This window comes from Periophthalmus magnuspinnatus, chromosome 6 (assembly GCF_009829125.3).
Source record: "Periophthalmus magnuspinnatus isolate fPerMag1 chromosome 6, fPerMag1.2.pri, whole genome shotgun sequence".
Lineage (NCBI taxonomy): Eukaryota > Metazoa > Chordata > Actinopteri > Gobiiformes > Gobiidae > Periophthalmus > Periophthalmus magnuspinnatus.
In genome coordinates, this window is record NC_047131.1 from 28268577 (window position 1) to 28291633 (window position 23057).

At 39.9% G+C, this 23057-nt stretch overlaps 1 protein-coding gene across 1 annotated transcript in view; it reads left to right on the forward strand.

Moving 5' to 3' along the window:
- Nucleotides 1–21422, forward strand: part of pamr1b (peptidase domain containing associated with muscle regeneration 1b) — a 38167-nt gene extending 16745 nt beyond the window's left edge. Inside the window, exons 3-14 of the mRNA XM_055222247.1 lie at nucleotides 2591–2716; nucleotides 3277–3391; nucleotides 8596–8813; nucleotides 10237–10344; nucleotides 14251–14421; nucleotides 14589–14780; nucleotides 15880–16590; nucleotides 17221–17397; nucleotides 17839–17905; nucleotides 17996–18198; nucleotides 18997–19358; nucleotides 19780–21422. Of these exons, the coding sequence (XP_055078222.1) occupies nucleotides 2591–2716; nucleotides 3277–3391; nucleotides 8596–8813; nucleotides 10237–10344; nucleotides 14251–14421; nucleotides 14589–14780; nucleotides 15880–16590; nucleotides 17221–17397; nucleotides 17839–17905; nucleotides 17996–18198; nucleotides 18997–19358; nucleotides 19780–20337 (3008 nt within the window). The 3' untranslated portion in view covers nucleotides 20338–21422. The remainder of the gene's footprint in view (nucleotides 1–2590; nucleotides 2717–3276; nucleotides 3392–8595; nucleotides 8814–10236; nucleotides 10345–14250; nucleotides 14422–14588; nucleotides 14781–15879; nucleotides 16591–17220; nucleotides 17398–17838; nucleotides 17906–17995; nucleotides 18199–18996; nucleotides 19359–19779) is intronic.
- The last annotated feature ends 1635 nt before the right edge of the window (nucleotides 21423–23057 follow it).

Here is a 23057-nt window from a genome sequence, read left to right on the forward strand (position 1 = left end):
TAGGCTAACGATACTATGCTTTCCTATACAATTAAAGCTTTTATACAATCCACAAAGTCTACACACACTGCGGCAAATTGTTGCCATAAGGTGCTACACATTCTTTTAATGCCAGTTAGCTTCACTTTCCATGCGAGTTTTCACTGCACAGCTGTTTCCCTTGTAGCATGACAAACTATGTACAAAAATCTCCAAATCATACTTGTGTTATGTGTTTGATCTAATGTGTTTTTCCCTATGGCTTCACGGTTGAATTTCCAACTACTTGCTACTTGCCAGGGTACATTACCACATCAGGATAACTTGATTTGCTAATAAAACTAAAGTTAAAGCAGACCTATTATGCAAAATTGACTTTTTAGAGCTTTTTAACCATGTTATAGTTGTTTCCTCTTACCATTTACTCATCCGGAGTTGTATTTGGAGTCATTCGTGCATGTTTGAGCAATCTTTAAACGCTTATTTTCAAGACGCCATATTGCCGATCTACTCCCGTTGTCACCTCCACTGATTTGTTTCTTTTTTTTCTTAATCGATGATACACGTAGGATTTGTCAGCCTCGTGTAGTCATTTTAGCACATTTTTTAATCTAAATCCGCTGCTTGTTAGTGTGTTGTGCAGCTCCCATTTGGGCACTGTAGTTTTCTAGCGCAGAAGTAAGCGGACTTTTTAATTTTACTAAGCCGTTTTAGATGAATATGTGATTTAAAATGTACAAATTTGTCATAGATTATAACTATAGCAGACACAAGCTGCACTAAAGCATAGGTCTGCTTTAATCACACTCATGCGTGTCTTCATATATCAGACATGTGTTTTAATTCAACGACAGGACACTAGCACCTGGGGAGGCTAGCACTGTAGCACGTGCCTTAGCTCACACATGCAAAAATCCTACTTTATGATTAGCATGCTGTGCACCCATGTTTTCCCCATGCTCACGTTTTCACATTTTCTTTACAGGGAGAAAAGCAGCTGTTCAGAGTTAGATGGATGCCTGTGTACAAGTTTTACTGAACAAAAAGTAAAGTCAAAACCTTGTGTATGACCATAAATCATCGGTTTGGACTCAATTGTTAAAACACATACCTATAATCACAGTTAAGTACTTGTTTTGGCGGACAAGAAGCAGCCAAAACATGCTTTATGGGGAAAAGGTTAGCAGTGTGTTGTCCCCTTAACTGTGTCACTCTGAAGGGCTAAAATGAACTCAACTTTTGACCGATGAGCGGCAACCGTCACTCAGACAGCCAATGACAAATAAATGAATAAATAAATAAGTGATAAACGATAATGTTGAATGCTGTTATGCCACTGACACAATACAACCTAAAGCAGGATTTCCCCGAAGTAACTATATTGTTAAAAAACATGAGATGCAATAAATAAATGGAACACTTAATGAAACATAGAAGTTATTTATTCAACCCTTTACTGTGCAAATCTTCAGAAAAGTACAAAAAAATGAATTAAAAAGTTCCCCTCTAGTACAAAGAAAAAGTACCCACTCACTGTAAATACTGACCCCCCCAAAATAGTTGTTCATGTATTGAGTGATAAATCAATTTAATATTTAACGGGACAGGCCTAGTCAGGTATACAAACAAACTAAACTTTGTTCGGAAAAAATATTCTATTATAATAAACAATAACATAAGCCAGAAGCAGGAGTCCAACCCCCAACTTTCTGGTAAATGATCATTAGTTTCTACCAACTGCTTTAGTGCAATGTTTGATTGGATTATTGCTGTCAGCACACTGCAAAAACAATGGAAACTTCAGATTAGTAACAGTCCAGTGACTCACATGCAACCTAATTTAATTTCACTATGGTTGGGTCACCAAGTTAGCGCATAGGTTAAAAACATGCAGACGCGACACACTGTTTATGTAGTTAGGGTTATTATTCGTCAATGATCTGACCTAAAAAAAACTGCTGAAATTTGACAGACAAATTTTAAATAAATAAAGAAACAACTGTGTGTTTTTATTGCCGTGTCTTGTAAAAGTGCTCTGTTTCTTTGCTCTTCATGTTAAAGCCAGAAGTTGTTTTTTTTTTTAAAACAATACACTTGCAAAATTAAACCAAGTACAATAGTATAATTATATGCAACGGCTTCTCAATCCTCAAAACTGATTTCTTCAAAACATAAATGTATTGCAAAAGAAAATATGGGTCAGTTTGCCGTGTTGTTCTTTCGTAAGTCTTAAGGAAATAAAGTCGGCCCTTCCCTTCCTGTAAACCACATCTGCATATTTGTTCCAGACGATGTATTGATATTGTTTTTTTTAAAGGCTTTCTCTAAAGCGGGGGCATTTCGATTATTATATATATCTTTTTTTCTATTGTAAATGACAGGTTTCTGTTGCAGATTTGTAGTTATGATAAACTTTCCTATACGTTTTCAGAACTGCACTCAATAGAAGCTCGGCAAATTCATTTTCATTCATGTTTTTCATTCATTTTTCCTTTTTACAGTGGAAAATGATGGGTTTTTTTATGTGACGTCAACATATATTTTTCAGTGCTTCATACTTATTAAGAAATCTATACGTTTTTGTGTCTTCTCTCCTTCATTTTTATTGCAGGCTGCAGTATATTTGAGAACTGCAAGCGCTGTAACAATGGGACGTGGGGATCCAGAGATGACTTTTTCATCAATGGCCGATACTGTTCAGAGTGCCGCCCGGGCTGGTCTGGAGGAGACTGCATGAGTAGGTCCTATTTACTTTGAAGCATGTCTTTGTAGCCTTAATTCACTTTGCATTGAGTTTCTGTAGTCCTTTTTATGTATATTTAAGGTCATATCCTGAATGCACAATGTGTCCTTCATACCGATTTGTCTGTCTGTCTCTGATGCCACTTTGGAACAACGCCATTTGCCTTGGAGCTTTTCCACACAAAGCTGAATAACAAGACCCTCTATGCATTGCAAAATCTCTGGATAAAAAAGTATAATAACATTGAAAGCTTACCATTTGGACAGTCGATATAACTTTTTTAATATGCATATAACTTTCCCCGAAGGCACCGCAAAGATACATTTAATTAAAGACGCAAGACGTGGAAAATGAATTACTTCAACAGCCCTTTGTTCATTGTGTTTCAGTTGTCTGTGTTTGGGGGAAATATGTCACAGTGGTGAAACTTAACTTTAATTGGTTATAATAGAAACCATGGCAGTGGCATTGCATTCATGTCTTCAAAATGATAATCAAGTCGTAATTAAAAGCACGACTTTCCATGATGAAATGCCTTTCTGTGGGTATTACAGAGTGCGGGGGCGTAATCCGGAAAAAACAGGGACATTTGGTGCTGGAGAGTTACCCCAACAACGCCCGATGTGAGTGGACCATCCAGGTGGACCGCCCCTTCACCGTAGAACTCAGGTAAAACCGATGTCTGCGTTCACGTCAAATAATAATGACTGCGTCTTTGTAGCTGACTCACGTAAAAGGAATATGCGTCTTAAATGCAAAAACACAAGTTAAATGGGACAAGCTGTGACTTTTAACAGATTAAATAGAATAGATATCTTATTCGTGGTCCTATATTGCGTAAAACTGACTCTTTTGACGTTGAAGCCATGTTATAATGTTGTCACCTCCTCAAAAACATACCCAGAGTTGTGTTTTGTTTCATTCACACATGTATGAGTAGCACTTTATTATTAGTCTGTCTACATCTCTAAAGCTCAAAATGAAGGGCTAGTTTTCAAGTTAACAGCTACATTTTACCGTTTGTTTAGTAGAGACTGCCAATTCCAGGACTGAAAACACTGAAATGATTCTAGTAAAGGTGTATGGAGTTAAAAAAAACAGTGGAGTATTGCAGAGTATTTTCCGTTTAAGAGAAGAACTTTGGTCTAAATATGCAGGGTTTGTGTGTTAAACATGTGTGAATGAAACAAAACACAACTCCAGGTCTGTTTGCGATGAGGAAACATTATAACATAGATCAGGAAGTAGCGTAAAATAGATCCTTTACATTTATTCTTCTCTCGCATTAAAGGGACAAGTGTAGTTTTTATGAATCTATATCTATACTGATGTTGGCTGACGCTTTAAAGCTGCCGATTGTAATTAGATTGGCCAACCCGCTCCTGTTGTATTCTCACATGTCACCACTAGATGCTGTCTACGTTACTGCAGTCTGATGTTGTGTTAGCTTTAGCCTGACAGAAAAACAAAACAAAAACAGAGAGCACATGTGAGAGGAGGGGAGAACTGTCATATCTGCCATTTACTTGTGAAAAAACTAATAGTATGATCTGATATTTTGTGTTTAGCTCAGAGTTGACACCTTTTGTTGTTGTTCTTGTAACTCTTTGTGGGTTGTTAATGTGTCTACTTTTGTATTTGACACTTGTTTGCTTTGCCGACATGTTGATGTGAAGGTTCAGTTCTTCAGTTACTGATCTGTTTTGGAGACTGGCTCGAGTGAGTTGTTGTTTTGCTCTTGTTTTGGTGTGTGTTATGGCCTACAGTTGCAGCCTTGTGTTCAGAAAATAAACAACCAGAAGAAATCAGAACGCCACAATATAATATCTTACGGATGGTAGCTTTAACTGTCCAATACCACTGCTTGGAAATAACTTTTTTTCTTTAAATAACTCAATCAGGAATTTTACCAAAAAGTGAGTGAATGAGATATGAAAGAAAATAATGACATGTCTGAAAGATCAAAACGCATATTCTGGTTTACAAAGCCAAAATAGAGCTGTCCCTTTTAAGAGACCACAATGTCTGTAAATCTGCCCATTGCCTCCGTTTCATCTGGAATGAAATGTTCCGTATTGACATTTTTAACGCCCATCTGTAATAGCGATTCTGGCACACTAAAGACCCATTTCCACTTTGTCTCGACGTTTTTGCTCAAACTGTCATGCCTAATTTTGCAGCTAAAGTCTGGTAACCACAACAGTACGGCTTTTCAGTGCGTCAATATATTTCAGCTGCTCATTTTCTCCATTACTTTTACAACACTTCATGTGCCAAAACAGTTATTGTTTTAGCAGTAATTTTGAGGCACGTGCGCACAACACAATAAGGATTTTATAGGTCCTGCGTGCCTTTTCCTATAGATTTAGCACAGCAGTTAAACGTTTATGTTTTCCTCGCTGTATTCCTCTGCGTTTTTCTTATAAATCAAGCTAAACTATATTACTTGTGCATGCATAAAGTAATGAGATATAGTGGGTCTGTGTTTGATACAGTACACATTTTCTTACAAAAGGTATTTCAATTAGTAATGGGATTTTTTTGACTCTTTTATATGTATTTATATGACAGAAACCAATATGAGAACTCATTTTATCAACAAACTAATCACAGAGAGAAGTGACCAAGGCTCAGATGTGTTAAAAATGGTTACAAAACTGAGCGTGGGAGTGTGTTTACCCATTTGAACTATGAATAATCTAAATAAAACACTTCCGTACAATAATAATAATTAAAAACTAACTGCAATTACGATGCCAGATGTATATTTTGTAGGAACTGTTCAAAAGAGGAGGCTCGTTCACGTCGCCACATCACTAATTTCATAGCTATAACAATATTCTCCACTTCCATTGCCCCAGGTTTTGACATAAACAAAACAGAAATGCCATTTGGGTTCAGGCCGTTTCATAATTTCTTTGATGTTTAATGTACAGGAAGAAGATAACATCTCACATCCCCGAGCAGTCTGTGTGTCCTCTATTGTTCTAGTATCTCTGTGGCATCTGCATCTAAACAACATGGTTCAGTGATTGGAGGCATGTGTTTGTAAGGAAGGATTTACATTTGTATAAACAACACTTAACATTAAAAACAGCGTTAAATAAAACATTCACAATTTTTTATTTGCGTTTTTGATTTCTTTAATGACAAAAATAACAGTAAAGCAAAATCGCAAACATCCAAACCTAAAAAATACATGCATGAAAGTAGGTTGGCGGTGCGATTCCAGCTCCCACAGGTGAATACTGTTGTCGTGTCCTTGGGCAAGACACCAAGGAAAAGCGGCATATAAAGATGTGACCATTTACCATTCGGTGTGTCTGAAAAAACTTCAGAGAATTTTCAGACAGTATGAGATTCCCGTCTTTTTCAAACCTACAAACACTTTAAGACAGAAACTGGTTCACCCAAAGGACAAAACCCTGAGCCTCAAACAAAGTAATGCGTCTACTCCATTCAGTGTAGTGAAGTGAAGAGTGCAGTGAGAAACTAAACAGCTACTTCATAAGAGGATGTACCAACACCAGTGTGAGAGCAGCTCAGGACCCCAGTCTGCTGTGCATCTCCATCTTAAAGACACTCCTTTGAAGATAGTGAAGTTCAGATCTTAGCCAGAGAAAATAAATGGTTTGAGAGAGGAGTTAAAGAAGCTGTTTTTGTTAGGAAAGAGAATCCTTCCTTAAACAGAAATGGGGGCCTGAGACATAACCATTTCCCCCATCTATAACTCAATCCTCTGACCCAGAACAATGAGAACAAAAGCAGGGTCGTTAAGAGCTGAATAGGGTAGTTCCAGCTGAAACTGGAGACAACAGCTGTTTACAGTTTCAGTGTAGTTAGCCCCTCCCTTCAGATAGATATAAGGCAGTGTCCACCAGCAATCTGACCAGAACTGAAGAAGTGGCTTGGATGAGCAGCGAAACGTCTTCACTTTTACAACGATTTCTCCAGTTGACAGATTTAAACTTCACCTTTTAGTTTATGGATCAGACCTGGACGACTGAGGGTTTACACAGACATTTACCATTTAATTACGAGTATCCATAATGTTAAATTTATCCGTAGGTATGAATATAGATACAGATAATAGATACAGACATAGATATACATATACATAGATATCTTAAACTGTCTTTGTTATACAGTTTGTGATATGCACAATGCAAAATGCTCGATATTTGCTCTGTGAACTATCAATATCTTGTTATACTCAGCAATTATTTTTGACTCATCATCAGCAATTATTTTTGACTGGTCATCATTCCAACTAAAGATATAAATACCACAAGACTTCTGCAATGATTTAGTTTGTTGTTTTTTTCCTAGAAATACTTGGACTATCTGTAAAAATACGTTGATATCCAAATTGTGTTCTTGCTATTGTTATTGTCCCTCTTGAACTAAAATCGTGACTATTTCTTTACTATCAAACTTCGAGTATTTTCCTGCCTGGATACCACATACTGCGCATATTGTCTTTTTTAGTATTATCAATGCTGCATCTTTCTGTCATTTATTACATAAGACTACATACTTGTCTGTATTTGTTACTTGTATGATCTAATGTGACTTGTAGTTGCACTCTGTAATCTGAACTGCTGTGAAGACAACCTTTCCCCGTTGTATTTGGCAACACAACAAAGCTGAACGCATTAAATTCCAATATGTCATGGCACCTCCAAAGCCCGCAAATTATAAACGAGTTACAAATCATCGCCAAGCAGCTGTGGTCTGGAGAGGTGCTCTGTGGCAGACCATGTTTACTTATGTTTACTTCACTATCATTACATAGTTAGCTTAGACTGGTTGGCAGCAGATTTTAAAACCAGTATGCCAACAGCTTCGGATTTGCCAGTAATACAGTGGCATGCTTGACTCTTTTGAACAGCAATTTGCAGCGTAGAGCCGTCCAATGGATACCGACTGTCTATTTTGACTTTTGTTGTCATGGCAATAGATGAAATATTGAACAGCTCCAAACAATCCCAAACTGTTACTGCGAAATAGACCCAAGGCGTTCTTGTTTTAGCACCAAAAAAAACCCATACTTTTTACTGTCAACCTGTCAGTTAACCTAACCATGGCCCTAAACCTAACTTTATGTTTAGGTTTAGGACCTAACCAGACAAATACACTATTGAAAATCACCATTTCACTTGTACATTTAACCCATTGAAGTATAATAAGATCTGGAACATGAACCAAAGATGGCATCATGGTGTTTTTCAATGGCCTGTGCTCGTTGGTACAAAATGCCACAAAGGATTTTTTCTTCCGCATTACTTTCTGAATACTGGCCCATCTTGTAATGACAGAAACGGACCATGTGATCAGTTCTGACCAATCAGAGTGATAGCTAGCGTGGGCTCAGAGCAAGGCTAGGCTAAATCTTAGGCACTTTGAGGATTTAAAAAGTCTAAGTTCATGTAAAAATACTGAAGAATCCCTATAAAATCCAACCTTTGTGAAAGCGGTTGATGCAGCCGAACACTGTCAGTTTGAATTCCCCAAAAATGCATTGTGTTCTATGTGAGAAATCTTTCTTGGTCGCGAATCCGAGGAGCTGCAGTACGTATAGAGCGGCCACTAATCAATCGATCTCGCATAGGGACGGAGAGGAAGTATCTAATCCAGTCGTTATTATTGATCCATGCTTTAACCCCACTAAATCATGTCCACCGAGGTAAAACGGCCATTGTTTTAGATTAACCGTATGCAATTAATTATTAAACTCACAATTGATTATCATTTGTACATTTTTATAACGGTGTGAGAGAAGTATAAGCTGAGAACTACAAGATGGAAACTTAGACACTTCTTGTTTATTTACGTATTGATTTTGCCGATGTTTTCTGCTGTCTGTGCCCAAGGTTTATGATGGTCAGCGTGGAGTTCCATCATTCCTGTCATTACGACTACATCGAGGTTCGAGACGGAGACAGCGTCCGCTCGCGTGTGATTGGACGATTCTGTGGAACGAACAGGCCGCCGCCCATCCACAGCACCGGCAACAGTCTGCACATCCTCTTTGTGTCCGACGGATACAAGAACTTTGACGGGTTCTTTGCTACTTTTCAGGAGACTTCAGGTAAATATCTTGGTTGATTTACAATTTGCTACGTGTACACTGCATATACATAACTGAACTAGGACAATCCCTTATATCCATTATAGTTACAGCTTTAAACTTTACCCTCTTTGTCCTTTTCGGCCTCGATGTGGTTCTCACTCTTTCTTGATAATGCACCATAACTGAAAATTAACTGCCTGGGATAGATTTGGGCCATCAGGGTTTTTTGTTTTTTTCCCATGATTCTTAGGAACAATGGACCTGATTGGACGATAACTGGTGTCCCTGTCAGTACGTAGCTCAACTTACATTTTTCAGTGTCATTTTTCCTCAGTTATCTGGATTTACGATACACTATGTAATAGAAAATAGAAGATATTTAAATGAGGTACAGGCCGTTTAACGATAGCCGGCTGTCTGTAGTAAACAATATTTATATGAAATAGTCAACAACATTGGAAATTTTAAAAAATCAGTTTGGTTTTCTTCCTTTCGCAACAGTTAGTCAGTAAAGTGCATGCATTTGCTGTGTTTACTTGCACAAGGCACTCTTTTTCTTAATTCATTTTCTATTACTGTTCTAAATTATAAGCATAGAAATCATAGTGGGAATCAAACCAGCAACCATGCAGTTAGTCGAGAGCCCACTTAACCCCATGCACCTCTGCCAACCCATCTTTTTAAACCATACGCGTTCCATCTTAAAATTAAATCTAAAAAAATGGAAACGCCACATGTCCTAACTATAAAAATGACCTTTAAAAACAAACCAGAGCGATATCCATTTTAATGAAGTACTGGAGCATGACCTAATGACCAGGTCAGACTTAATGAAAAATGTTTTTTCTGTGGGCCTAAAAGAAAACAAGAAAATGTCCGAACCACTCCAGCCCAGAGCCGAGAGAAGGCGCTAATAACACGGGTTTGTTTATGAGCTGTCGTGTGCGTCCTGCAGCAGCTCAGAGTGACAAGTGGGCCACCAATCAGACCTGTCCAAACACCCACACTCTGACAAGGCCACCTGGAGAAGTGAACCTCCCTTAGTATTATTCAGGCTTTTTTAACTACTCGGGACGCCTTACTCTTGGTCTTTCACATCGTATAACCTATTAATCATGTATGCTATGTATACGGAAAACAAATAAATGTATCTGAGCTGTTATGTCTGTGTACACCACCAGATGGCGCAAGGATTCCGACGATCGAACCTGGTTTAATAGACGCTGGCATTCGCTTTATTGGTGAAATTACCTATTTGGATGATTTTACCTTTTATTTAACTACAACACGTCTAAAACCTTTGACTATTATGTTTTTTGTTTTGTTTTGTGCAATCCAGTTATTCGAAAATCCTCCTCGTATCCAGTTTACTTTCAACTGTGAGACCCAAAGCTGTTATACTTAATGTCAGTATTTTCTCCGTCTTCCCTCACATTTGTAGCGTGCAGCTCGTCCCCCTGTCTGCATGATGGGACTTGTATCCTGGACAGCTCTTACACCTACCACTGTGCCTGTCTGGCTGGATACACAGGCAAGAGGTGTGAAAATGGTGAGTAAAAATCATTCAACTCTAACACTGTGCTGTAATTATAGTGATTCTATATATATATACTGAGATGTTGACATGACACAATATTTTACATGTGCGAAGTGATTGTGAAAATTTCCTCAACCCCTAGAGCCCACCTTTTTTTGACACTTCCTTTGTATACGAGCTGACCCTGAAAGTATTTTTCCTGAAGGAAGTAAATCACAATATGAAGGAAAAATTCTCAGTCATTTGGAGACGGTTCAGACTCTGCAGCTGCTTTCTCCATTCCAATAATGTGGATGCTTTTGACAGAACGCATCTACACAATTCATTTGCAGTCTGAAATGCTGTTTGATATTTAGACGGTAGCCCTGCTTGAACCTAAGAATCTGTATGTAGAATTCAATACAAGTACAGTACTTTGTTTATTTTCTGTGCTGGACTGGCAAATAATGGCTGTCGTACATGCAAGCAGGTTAAAAAATCTTTGGAATGTGTATAAATTACTTGAATAACTTGAATAGTGTCCAGATGACCACCATGTTTTTACTTGATTAAAGTAGCATTTATCGACAGTAGCTCAGCTGGTAAAGTGTCAAATCGACTGATCTTGAAGCTTGAAGGTTCGAATCCTGCTCTCGACATGAACGTCATTGGGAAAGCAGTCAGATCCACTTGGGCAAGACACTTAACCCACCTTACCCCCACTGTCTGCGTACACTGGTGCATGAATGTGCGTGTGAGTGGGTGAGTGGTTTCTTGATGCGAATTTGCCAATGGAATGAGTATTATCCCTCAACATGCGATTATAAATGTGATGTTTTCAGATGTGTTGTGAAGCTCCAACAATAATTTACATGGCAAGTCGTGTTAACAAAATTGGATGTGGTTGAGTAACAGTGTTTAAGATGCCCACATGTTACGTGTTTATTCATTCAAATAGCAAAGCCTCATAAGTCTTTGGGGCACTGGGCTGTCAGGGTGTGGTTACTTTGTGGCCAAAATACACATAGGCCTTTATTCACTGGAACCAGGACCCTAACTCACGCTTCTGTGCAACCCTTCAAGATTCTACAAAAACAGACATCGCCAGCCCCTATACCTTTTTTCTTATGGGGCCTTTTTCACTGCTGCATTCAAGTCTATAAAACGACTGACGAAACAGTTGTGCCTCTATAATCCTATCCAGCCTCTCCACTGTCAGGGGCCCGTATAAAAAAGTAGAGTAGAGTTTTGGTTCCACACAGTTTGCATTCACAGATATTCCCGGGAGGAGTCGTCAGCTGGACTAACAGAGGAAATATGTTTTTCTGGCTGAAGTCACTCAAAGAATTATGTCGAACCAGCATGCAGCCATTATTTTATGTGTTTAATAATAATCATGAATTATTCAGTTAAAAATTACAACCATCGAGAGCTTTAATTCACTTGCTTTGCTCCTTTACAGCTTCTGTGCGAAATGACATCAGTGTTGGACTTTGCCTGTTGGTCCAAGCTGGAAAAACTGAGACGTATAAACATGTAATGTCACCATGAATGAATTTCTCCCCTGGGCAGTGGTTAGTGAGTTAGTAAGCGGAGTTTTCAGCTAATTTTCTTTACAGTATTGACACAGGTTTGGCAGAATACGGTCATTTTCTTGTCTTATTCAGTTGCAGCTTTATTATTATTGCGATTGATGCTCAGTTGGTGTGTTTGTGTTTGTTTGAGTTGTGTTTGTCCACTGACCTACAGGTTGGTTGGTTGCGATTCCAGCTCCCACAGATGAACGCTGTCGTCGTGTCCTTGGGCAAGACACTTAACCCACTTCGCCCCCAGTATATGTGTGTGAATGGGTGTGTGGTTCCTTGATGTAAAGTGCTTTTGCCTTGAAGGTGGAAAAGTGCTGTAAAAAAATACGACCACTGACCATTATTAAAACAAGCTGAATAAAGTGCTCCTGTCTCCTGACGACAGCATCAATTACAGTCACACTGCTTTAGCACGCACAAGTAATCCAGCAATTATATATAGCCAATAAGTTTGCACATACTAAAGAGAGTCAGTTACAATCCAAGTTTATGCCTCATGATGATAATTTAGTAAAGTAAAGTTTGTATATAGCTTTCAGTCAAGTTATGTTCCTCTCTCTGACCACCTCTCTGCAAAACTGTTAATCCTGTAGAGTTCTGGTATGAGGAAAATGTCAAATTTCTTCTGGTTGTTTATTTTCCGAGGACACAAGGGCTACTGTAGGCCATAACCCACGCCAAAAGCAAGAGCAAAACAACAGCAGTCTCAACTCACTCGAGCAAATCTCCAAAACAGACCAGTATTTGACCAACAGAACCTTCACATCAACTTATCAGCCTAGCAACCAAGTGTCAACGCTGAGCTAAACACAAAATATCAGATCATTATAATATTTAGAATGATTACTGTAATGAGTAAGCGTCACATTATGTTTAGCTAAATGTTTTTAGTGTTGAAATAAGATTAACGGGACTAGAATAACAGATTTAGGCTAGTACAAACTCAGTCCTGGCACGATACTCCAATAGAGACGTGCTTTTATTGTCGTATCATCACCCAGAGAATCCCTGCGTATTTATCCAGCCTCATTACTGACAGACAGGTCCCTGTATAGAATCAAAACAATCTAAATGACAATATACGTGTCTGCAGGAATGTATACAGGACACTTTTGGCTGTGAGATCGTCTGCGGTTAACTGAAACATACAATAACAGCTTTTCTGGCAGCGCAGGCTCTGACCTAATTTAAAGTCAACAATGCACCCTTGTGGGCCATCTGACATCATCTTCTCTGTAGACGTTCATTGTGTTTGAGGTTTACCACTTCTGGGTGGAACAAGGAGGTAGGAATGTGTCATTGCACTGTTGCAGTTCAGGCGGGTTGCTAAGGGGAGTTGTTAAACTATTTTCTATTCATAAAGTCAATATTAACTGCGCACGAACGTTACAGTCTCAAGCGGACTTTATAAAATGATCTTTTGACAAATATGAGCAGTCGACATGTTTGAGTTTTATTGCTTCGGCTCGTTTCGCTCGGCTGAAAAGTGTCAAAGTCATAATCGCGCTTAAAATGGAAGGTGAGAGGATCTAATAAACCTCTAAGGGAGCTATCCAGACTCGCTATTTTTAAATTAGAAAGGATCATTGTAAAGATGGGGTTGTGCTCTATGTATAATGCATGTTACAGGTGTGTTTATGGAAATGTAGCTTTGCCAGGAATGTTCCACAGTACGGGATTAAACTTTTATATCTCAATGGAAAGAAGCAGGTGACTTCACTAGGTCAGTTCTGTGGAGAGACAACCTCGCTCACAGTAGGAATACATGTTTTTTGAGGTGTTTTAGCAATTATAATATGTAACTGGATATAAATGTTTAATGCAACAAACAAACACATCATTTTTGGATTACACTTTCTCAGCTACCGGTATATATATTTTGCCAGCAGTAATTTTAAAGATATTTTGGTTCGCTGATAAAAATCTTATAAATGTGCAAAGACTATAAGTATTGGTATGCCCCTCGAGGGAAGATCTGCGAACATTTAGTGCTACCGGTAAATCCACAAACAACTTAAGTGCATCTTTTGCTTGAACGCCGAATCCCCTCTTTTTCATTTTGTGTGTGGGCAAGGTGTGAGGTCCTGCTTTGAGGGCTTATGCTAAGTGTCCAACAACTCAATCATACAAGGAGTACCAAATATTAATCCAGAGCCATAAAACTCTTAAATTAGTCTTCATAAGCCTAGGAGTCCAGTCTGTTGGATCTTGATGGAGTTGTCTGTGTGGTCTGTTTGGGCAGGTGAAAAAAACAAACATATGGATTGAGATACAGATGCTTACATAATCATCTTTTTATTGTCCCAGGCATCTGCCCACATTACAGCTTTAATAACAGCTCTTCTCCTCACAGTGGTTGGTTGCCGCAGGCCCCCGGTGCCCGCCCATGGCTCCACAGAGGGTCTGTTTCATCACTCTGGAGCACGCATCACTTTCCGCTGCGACCCTGGCTTTGAACTGCAGGGGCACCGCTCTGCCATCTGTTTAAGTGACGGTACTTGGAGCGCCCCTGCCCCGGACTGTGGTAGGACAATCGCTTTAATTACATTTTGCTTTGTTCCAGCCAAACAAATGCACTCACCCATGTGTACACGATTAGCGTGTTCTTAAATAACATGGCACGGGTGGAAAACATGGTAGAAACAACTGGATTAGGGTAACATCAAGGTCTCTATCTGTCTTTTGTGCCAGTGCCAGTGGAAAGATTGTGCACCCTGCCCCCGAAGCCAGCACATGGGGACCACTTCCTGGTTTACGGACCCAATGATGTTTTGATCGCACTACAGTACTTATGCCATCAGCCCTATGAGCTCAGCGGCATCTCCCAGAGAACATGTCTACCCAACAACACCTGGAGTGGGTCCTCTCCTGTCTGCATCACAGGTCAGTCGTGTTGGTAGTTAAATAGTTTGTGTTAAATAGTGTGATCCAGCAACTTCTCAATAGCACATTTTATATCATCTGTAAATTGAAAGTGGATTGGTTATGCTAACAAAAAGGGTGGTTCAGTATCAATATACAGTGTTTTATTCAAAAAAATATTTAGCATCATATTATTGTTTCACTCAATGGACTGAACTAGTGCAGCTGATTGTGAAGCAGTTGGGATGAGAATCAGTTCCTCCAAATCCAAGGCCATGGTTCTTGACCTGAAAATGGCGGCTTGGCCTCTCCAGATGGATGGAGCGTCCCTGCTTCAAGTGGAGGATTTCATGTATCTCGGGGTCTTGAACATGAGGGAGGGCAGGATTGAGCGAGATCGACAGGGGGATTGGTGCACCGTCTGCAGTGATGCAGTCAGTCAGTCTATGCTCCTGTCCTCACATATGGTCATGAGCATTGGGTAGTGACCAAAAGGATAAGGTCGCGGATACAAGCGGTCGGAATCAACTTCCTCCACAGGAGGGCTGGGTGCTCCCTTAGAGCTTGGGTGAGGAGCTCAGTCAGAAGCTTGGAGTAGAGCAATCTGAGGTGGCTCGGGCATCTGTTCTGGATCCCTCTTGCACACCTCCTTGGGGAGGTTTTCTGTCCCACTGTGAGAAGGACCGAGAGAAGACCCAGGACACTTTGGAGGGACTCTTGGCTCACCTGGGAAAGCCCTGGGGTACCACCAAAGGAGCTAGGGGTGAGGGAAGTCTGGGAGTAGTCTGGATAGGCAGAAGAAAATGGATGGGCTGAACTTTTTAGACCACTGAAAAAATATAATCTTTCCAAACATATTAATTTCATTTTTTGCTGTCAGCCAATGTATTTAATGGTGCACATTTAGTAATAGATAATGGTTGTGAGTATTGAACTGTCAACCTTTAGGCTGACAATTCAAATCTTAAACCAACTGCTTTACTAAAATGGCCTAAAACAAATCTCTTTAACTGAAAAAGAAGTGTAAGGTAATTTAAGTGCAGACTGTTTCATAATGCATTCTTGGCAGATTAAATCAAAGAATTGTCCTTATTTTAACCTGCCTTGTCTTGATTCACAGTGAATAACACTCTCCCAGAAGCCGAAAAGGGTAAAGATGTGAGCAGAGAGTCTGAAAAGGGACAGGACACATATGATATATATACTGACCAAGATATCACCAAAGTTAAAGAGAGAGGTCAAGAAAACACAAGCGAAGACAAATCAAGTGGTGAGAGAGAAGAATCCACTACCTCAGAGAAGAACTCTACAGCAGTGGACAGGGAAGACAAACACTCTGGGAAAACTGAGGCTGACCTAGACCAAACAGACAGCAGGCCACAGCCCACGGGAAGCACCAGAACAGAAATCATCGTGATAAAGGACAAAGGCCAAGAAGAGAAAGAACGCAAAGAGGAGCAGGTCAACGGAAAGAAAGAGCAAGACAAAGTTGGACCAAATGACACTAAAATAAGAACGCCGATATCAGAGGCAGACAACACACTGGAGAATTTTGACCTGGGGATCACCAATATTACTGTAGCTCGTGATGAGAAGGACACCAAAGTGCAAAACAATACAATAAGTGTAGATCCGGTCCGGAAAGTCTTACCCACAAGAATTAATATCACACAGTTCACCATGTATCGGAGTACTGGAGCAGAGGGAAGTGGCAAACCAAAGGAAAATAAAACAAGCAGAGATGAGAAGGGATCTGCAGGGAAAACAGCAGAGGAGAGAGAAGAGGAGAGGGAGAAGGAGAGAGAAAGAGAGCCGAATGAAAGTATCGACGGTGAGTACAAATTATCATGTCTTTTTTAGTGATTACTGAGCAAATACTGTTTTGTTTTTTTACTTCAAAAACATACAGTGTATATTTTATCTTTCCACATTATTTCTGTGTTCCCTCATTTAAACAAACAAATCAAGTTTAATAGGAATAGTGTCAAAATGTCTACACCAGTGCTTCTCAAACTGTGGTACGAACACTGCTTTTGGTCATCATTTGGTCAGTTCATACATTTATGGGGTGGGCGATATGCCAAAAATTGTATATCATGATTTTCTCAGATTACAGTTTTAATCCATCACAGTTCATGTAAAAATGTATATCTATATATTGTCTTTAAGTGATAAATTAAGTCACCTTTTTTCTGATCTTAAATCCTTGTTTAGCAATGGTGTAGTCCAATTTCACCCCTGGTTAAGCTCTAATTTATACGTGGAATAGTTCTATTTTAGACCTGATTAAGCTCTGGTGGTCCCTGGAGAGTGAGTGTTTCCATGTGTTTCTTCGTGTAAAAAATTTTGAGAACCACTGATATACATATTAAACGCATAACTATAAGATTTTAATTTTCAGCATATACCATCAGTTTGAATTTGACCTTTGACATCGCCTGTATCTTGTCTGCCACCACAGAAAAAGGCTGCCCTCCTCTTCCTCGTCTTTATAACGGCTACCAGCAGGTGGTGTCAGGAGCGCAGCCTCTCACGGTGGAGTTCATATGTAACCACTCATACGCGCTCAGTGGAGACTCCCAGAGGACGTGTCAGGCCGATGGGACCTGGACGGGCCTGCAGCCGTTCTGTGTTAGAGGTAAACTGTCACAAAATAAGGATTCACTGAGGAAGAGGAAATACAGTTGGCCAGTGCGTCATACTCCCCCCAGTGGCTCTTAGTGGTTTATAGTCAGTACTGAGTAACAAAAACACATGTTTGGAGATCAATTCATAAAAGCAAAACCTCTGGAAGTCTTATTTTTGTCATTATATTCATCTTATTTATGTTAGTAAGTTTATTGTAGTATGGTAATATTAATGTATACTACCCATATGAATATATTTGGTGAATTGTGAATAGTTCTTGAAGCTCTTTGCCAAACAATTTCTACAGTGATATTACTAAATTGGCAAAGAACTTTTTTGTTGTAGTTGTTATAGTCTTGAATCCATATCCGTAATGTGGTTGTTTTGTTGCCAGGTCTTTTTAAATTCATTATTCCACATAAATAGTAACAGCAGCTGTTTCTATCTGCAGCATGTCGAGAGCCCAAAGTGTCAGAACTGGTTAAACAGCGAGTTCTGACGCCTCAAGCCCCATTTAGGTAAGTAAAGTAGAGTCTCCGTAGGTTATAGACATTATAGGATGAGCATGCCCTCAGTATAACATTAATCAGTCTCTATATCCTTTTCAGAAAGACACCAGTGCATAAGCTGTTGAGCAGGCAGCTGCGCTCTGATGGCCCTCTGCTCTCCCAGCTGCCTCCAGGCTTCCACCACCTCTACACCCATATCGAGTACGAGTGTGCTTCGCCTTTCTACCACCACTCAGGCAGCTCCAGGCGCACTTGTCTCAAAACGGGGAAATGGAGTGGCCGCCATGTCTCCTGTTCGCCAGGTGAGGGCAGCAGAGAACCGTGCATTTTTAGTAGAATATTTCACGTTACAGAACTTGGAGATGTCTCTGTGGGCATTGCTCTGTATGTATTTGTGAAACATACTGTGAAAAAAGTACAAAAAATCCAGTTAACCTAATATTAATATTGAGCTAGAATCAAATAGACTTGCACAGCATTCATGAGTTGACAAAATACCCCATCAGCTATTTTGTTTCCAGTTCTTTCTTTCTTTATGTTGTCATGTTTTCATATTCCATCTCATTCTGCCGTGTTTACATTTGGTAGTATAATTTTATAGAACACATTAACCTCTGCATAGCTACTTCTACAAGCAGTTGTTTAATTATTATTTCATATTCCCTTGTACATTTACTTATAATTTAATCTGTTTTTAATGTGACCGAGCCTTTAAAAACTTCCACTGATAATCTTTAAATAATATGTCTATTTTTTTGGTTATTTAAATATATAGAGGTATAGAATAATAGTTTTAATACTTATAAAATGTTTTAGTATCTTGTATAATCATTCAGCTCTGTAACTTTGGTAGCAGATAAAGAGGGACGTGATTGAATTAGCACTTTGGGGCTCATCGTAATGCTCTTTCAGTTAATTATGTTTGCCTCTGTAAGACACAGCTTTGCATTCTGACAACAGGCTTCCCAAAATCCAGTCGGGGCTAGTTTGATAGAAGAAGCAGAGCAGCATCTGAGATTAAAATGTTGACAGTGTCTCATTTGGAGGCTTTCATTTCTTCCATCCTCTATCCTGTCAATTCATCCCCTCTTCTTTGGCAGTTTGTGGGAAGCATCCAGCCTTTGACCCTGAGAGGCCAGGAGAGGCACACTGGCCCTGGCTCGCTGCCATATACCGCCGGTCCAGCGTCGGAACTGAGAGCGGAGTATCCAAGGCAGATGGCCAGGCTGGGACCCCCAAGAAACATGGAGGAAGCGGGAGCAGGAGTACCAGTGAGCAGGCTTCTCAGTGGCAGCTGGTGTGCAGTGGGGCTCTGGTGAACCAGCGGACGGTGGTGGTGGCTGCACACTGTGTGAGCGAGCTGGGCAAAGGCTACCCTCTGGATCCGGACCGGGTCAAAGTCGTGGTGGGGATGCACTATCGCCATGACAACAGGGAGAGTAAGGCTCTGCAGCACCTGAGGGTAAGTGCAGCTGTTTGACCTTCTTAAAACAGCTCCTTTTTAGATTTAGAAAAGAGTTCAGATGATGGCTGATGACTTTAATACTAAGATTTGTGTAGAAGATGATTGTTACGCATGCCACTGTGGAGGTGAGATCTGAATGATACAAATATTAGTAGTAGTGCTTTAAGATTTTATTATTAAGTTTTGGATATCTGGTTGATCAGATGCCATGTTGATATTATTTCAGTGTGTTTTTTAGGTTTTGAATTGCATATTGCTTTGCTAGATTTTATGCAATTTCATAATCATTAAATAAAAACTATAGCTTCAACTTTTTACTAATTTTATTGATCCCTTAATGTAATAATTCATTTCAATCATATCCATATCCATGTTTGGTCTCCCCAGTTCTTGTGCGTAACTCTCTGCATCATTCCAGGTCTCCTCCATTGTAATCCATCCAGACTATGACCCTCTCATCCTGGACTCAGACTTGGCTGTGATCAAGCTGCTGGACAAAGCCCGGATAGGAGAGAAGGTTTTGCCCCTGTGCCTCCCTGATGGACAGGACTCAGAGGTGACAGAGGGGCAGGGGCTGGTCACCGGTTGGTCTCCCATTCCCGACCCCTCTCTTGGCTCCGAAGAGAAAGCTCGGGTGGGACTAGTTCACCTCACTGACGTCGTCCCGTGTGAGAATCAATACGCTCGAAACGGTGTCCCGGTTAGCGTTACAGAAAACATGCTGTGTGGAAGCCAGAAGCCCGACTACGGGGACTCTAGCATATGCCCTTCGGACACTGGGGGGATTTTGGTGCTCCCTGGGCTTGCGCAGTTTCAGTCGAACAACAAACAAACACAAGGAGAGAGTAGAGAACCCTGGAGACTGCTGGGATTGGTCAGTTTTGGCTATGATCAGGGTGAGTGTGACCCTGACCTATACACGGTTTACACACGAGTGGACAGTTTCAAAGACTGGATCCAGGCTCACATGAAATAGGATTCGCTTCACTCATCCACACCGGGATATCTGTTACAATGTCTTCAAGCCAGTATTCTAACTATTGTGGTGCCTTTGGCGGTAAAACTATTGCACTTTAAGTCAGCAGCATATGTGCTTTTTAACCAAATAAACATGATTGGATTTAATACTTTGACAAGATATGGACAAATATACTAACTACTAGCACAAGTAGTCAGTAAGGAGCTATTGTTTACTCGTTGGTACCTATAGTATATAAGAGCTTTGTAATAAATTATTGAACATATAACTATTGCTAGCTTGTATACAGTTTAGCAAGGTACATTATAATGCTCTATACATTTTCCATTGTGAGATAAGGCCAATGACTCATTTCCAAGTGCTTTCAGATCTCTTGTCAGATCAGTATTACATGGATTACTTATACCTGCAAGCTCTTGGAAATGATGCTTTTGCGAATAGACAAGCTCCGTTTTATGTTATGCCAAAGTCAAAACGGCATCAAAAGTATATCATGCCATAACTCGGAGTAAAAATATGTTTTCAGACAAAGTACTAAACTGCTCGTCTTGAACAAACAAAACAAACTCTCCAGCTAAAGTTGACAGGTCATTAGCCAACGATGGATAATGTGATTGGGACTTTGTTTTAAAAGTTTCAACACAATTAATTTAAAAGTGCGATTATCCCCTGAACGTCAAGCAAGTCATGGTGCTTTTAACCTGATTATTGCTGTTAAAAAAAAGTTTAATATTTGACATAACAGTTTTAGAAATATTCATACTGTTCACACTAACTCGAAGATGTAAGCACATACCGTTTCCTTGATCTTTTCCTTTTTCATGCAACACTGGACGATGGCTCTAACTGCAGGGGGCGCTAGTACATTAAATGTGCTGTGTAGCAATCTGTTCTTCTGCAAACTTTTTTAGTTTTAGGTCCCTGTCAGAACAGACTTGAAAAGCGCCAGGAGACGTCCTCTGGCTAATACATAGGTTTGTAAATATGCTGCAATTTGCTGTATCAGTGTATCCTCTGGAGATGTACATAGTGTAAGAAAAAATAATGATAATTGTGTTAATAAAATAAAAATGGACGTTGTCAAACATTTTCACTCTGCTCTTTCTAACAGAACGAATTAATCCGGGTTAATGTAGCAATCCTGTCACTATAAACAGGTCATATTACTTACAGATCAATCCTCTTTTTCTGCGCTCAAATGAAATCAGTGACATCTATTATGCATATATATGTTTAAATAGACTGGGAGGGTCTTTTAAGGGGGGTCTAACATCACCAGAATACCAAGATAATCAATAAAGTTTGGCAGCGTGTCGCCTTTGTCCTACATAGAAAATATCACGATGTGCAGCATACGTGTACCTGCTCTACAGTACAAGTATATATGGAAAAAACAATTACGGAAACCTATTTGTTCATCAATAATAATGTGGTATTTAGACGTGACAGCTGTTAACGCGCCTTATACATTACACTCACCCTGAAATTAAAGTGATAAACATCGTATTACTCATGATATTGGAAATTAACTACAGCAATCAGTGCCGCCATCCATCACATCCGGACTTATTATTCTGCCTAGAGGTGCACGGTTGCCAGGGCCGACAGAAGCGTGCAATCACAGGCAACCGACTATTATGTGTTTTCGTCACCATAGGCAAGAGCAAACCACTCTGCTATTACCATATAAAATTGCTCACGGATCTTTTAGGATGGTCATTTGAAGCTCCACTGTGTATTTTTTCTCGTATCTGCCATCTGCGCTTTCTGGAGATGTTTTTGCTTTGCCTAGAATGCTCCACAGTATGGCATTAAATTCATCTATATCCACTGAAACAAGCAAGTGACACCGCTAGGCCAAGATACAGGTCAGATCTGTGAAGTGGCCGCCCCCAGTTCTTTTCAATGTAGTTTTTCGTAGTAAAAATAAATGCAAACTTGATACTTTTTGTGCAATACTTTGGAACGTTCCAGGCAAATGATAGCATCTCCTTTACCAGAAAAGTTACATAGTGTACCTTTAACTTTGCAAGACTAATTGCAATGGTTTGGACGAAGCTGTTTTAGTCCTGCCATCAGCGAGGTTGTTGGTTCAGTTATTAAGCGAACTACAATTTCTGTCAACAATCTCGCTCTTACAATCCAGGAGCAGATAACTAATGCAGAAAATTATAATAATTCCAAGACTTTAATACACAAGACAACTGAGGGAGGATGTGATTAGCCCCGTCAGTCACAGAAATGTAGTTGCCGTTCAATTCCACAGCCACATCCATTCAAATGAGCAGAGTAATGTGTCTTGCTCAAGGACACACAACGATAGCACACGTTATTTCAGGTTTCATTCAGATTAAACAGGAATAATCAATTATTTGGTGTGCTCAGTGTCTAATAATGAAAATAATAACTGTAGACTTGTACTTTTCTTGCAGTGCTACGTTATCTTCTCCTGTAAACTCAAGCCCATCCTCGAGCCATCTTTTAAAAGCCTTTTGTTCATCCTCCCACAATGTACTCTCACTTCACAACAGCGCAGTGGAAGCTCTGTACTTTTCAGATGAGAAACCATTCACTGGGCCAGTTCACAGGCCCCGGCCCACTCTCAGGCCATCTCCACTCAAAACATGGGCTACTCTTTCCTGAACCTGAGCAGACAGTGAGAAAATTCCACTGTGAGAACTCCATAGTGTAGTGAGAGGAACTACTTAGCACTGGGC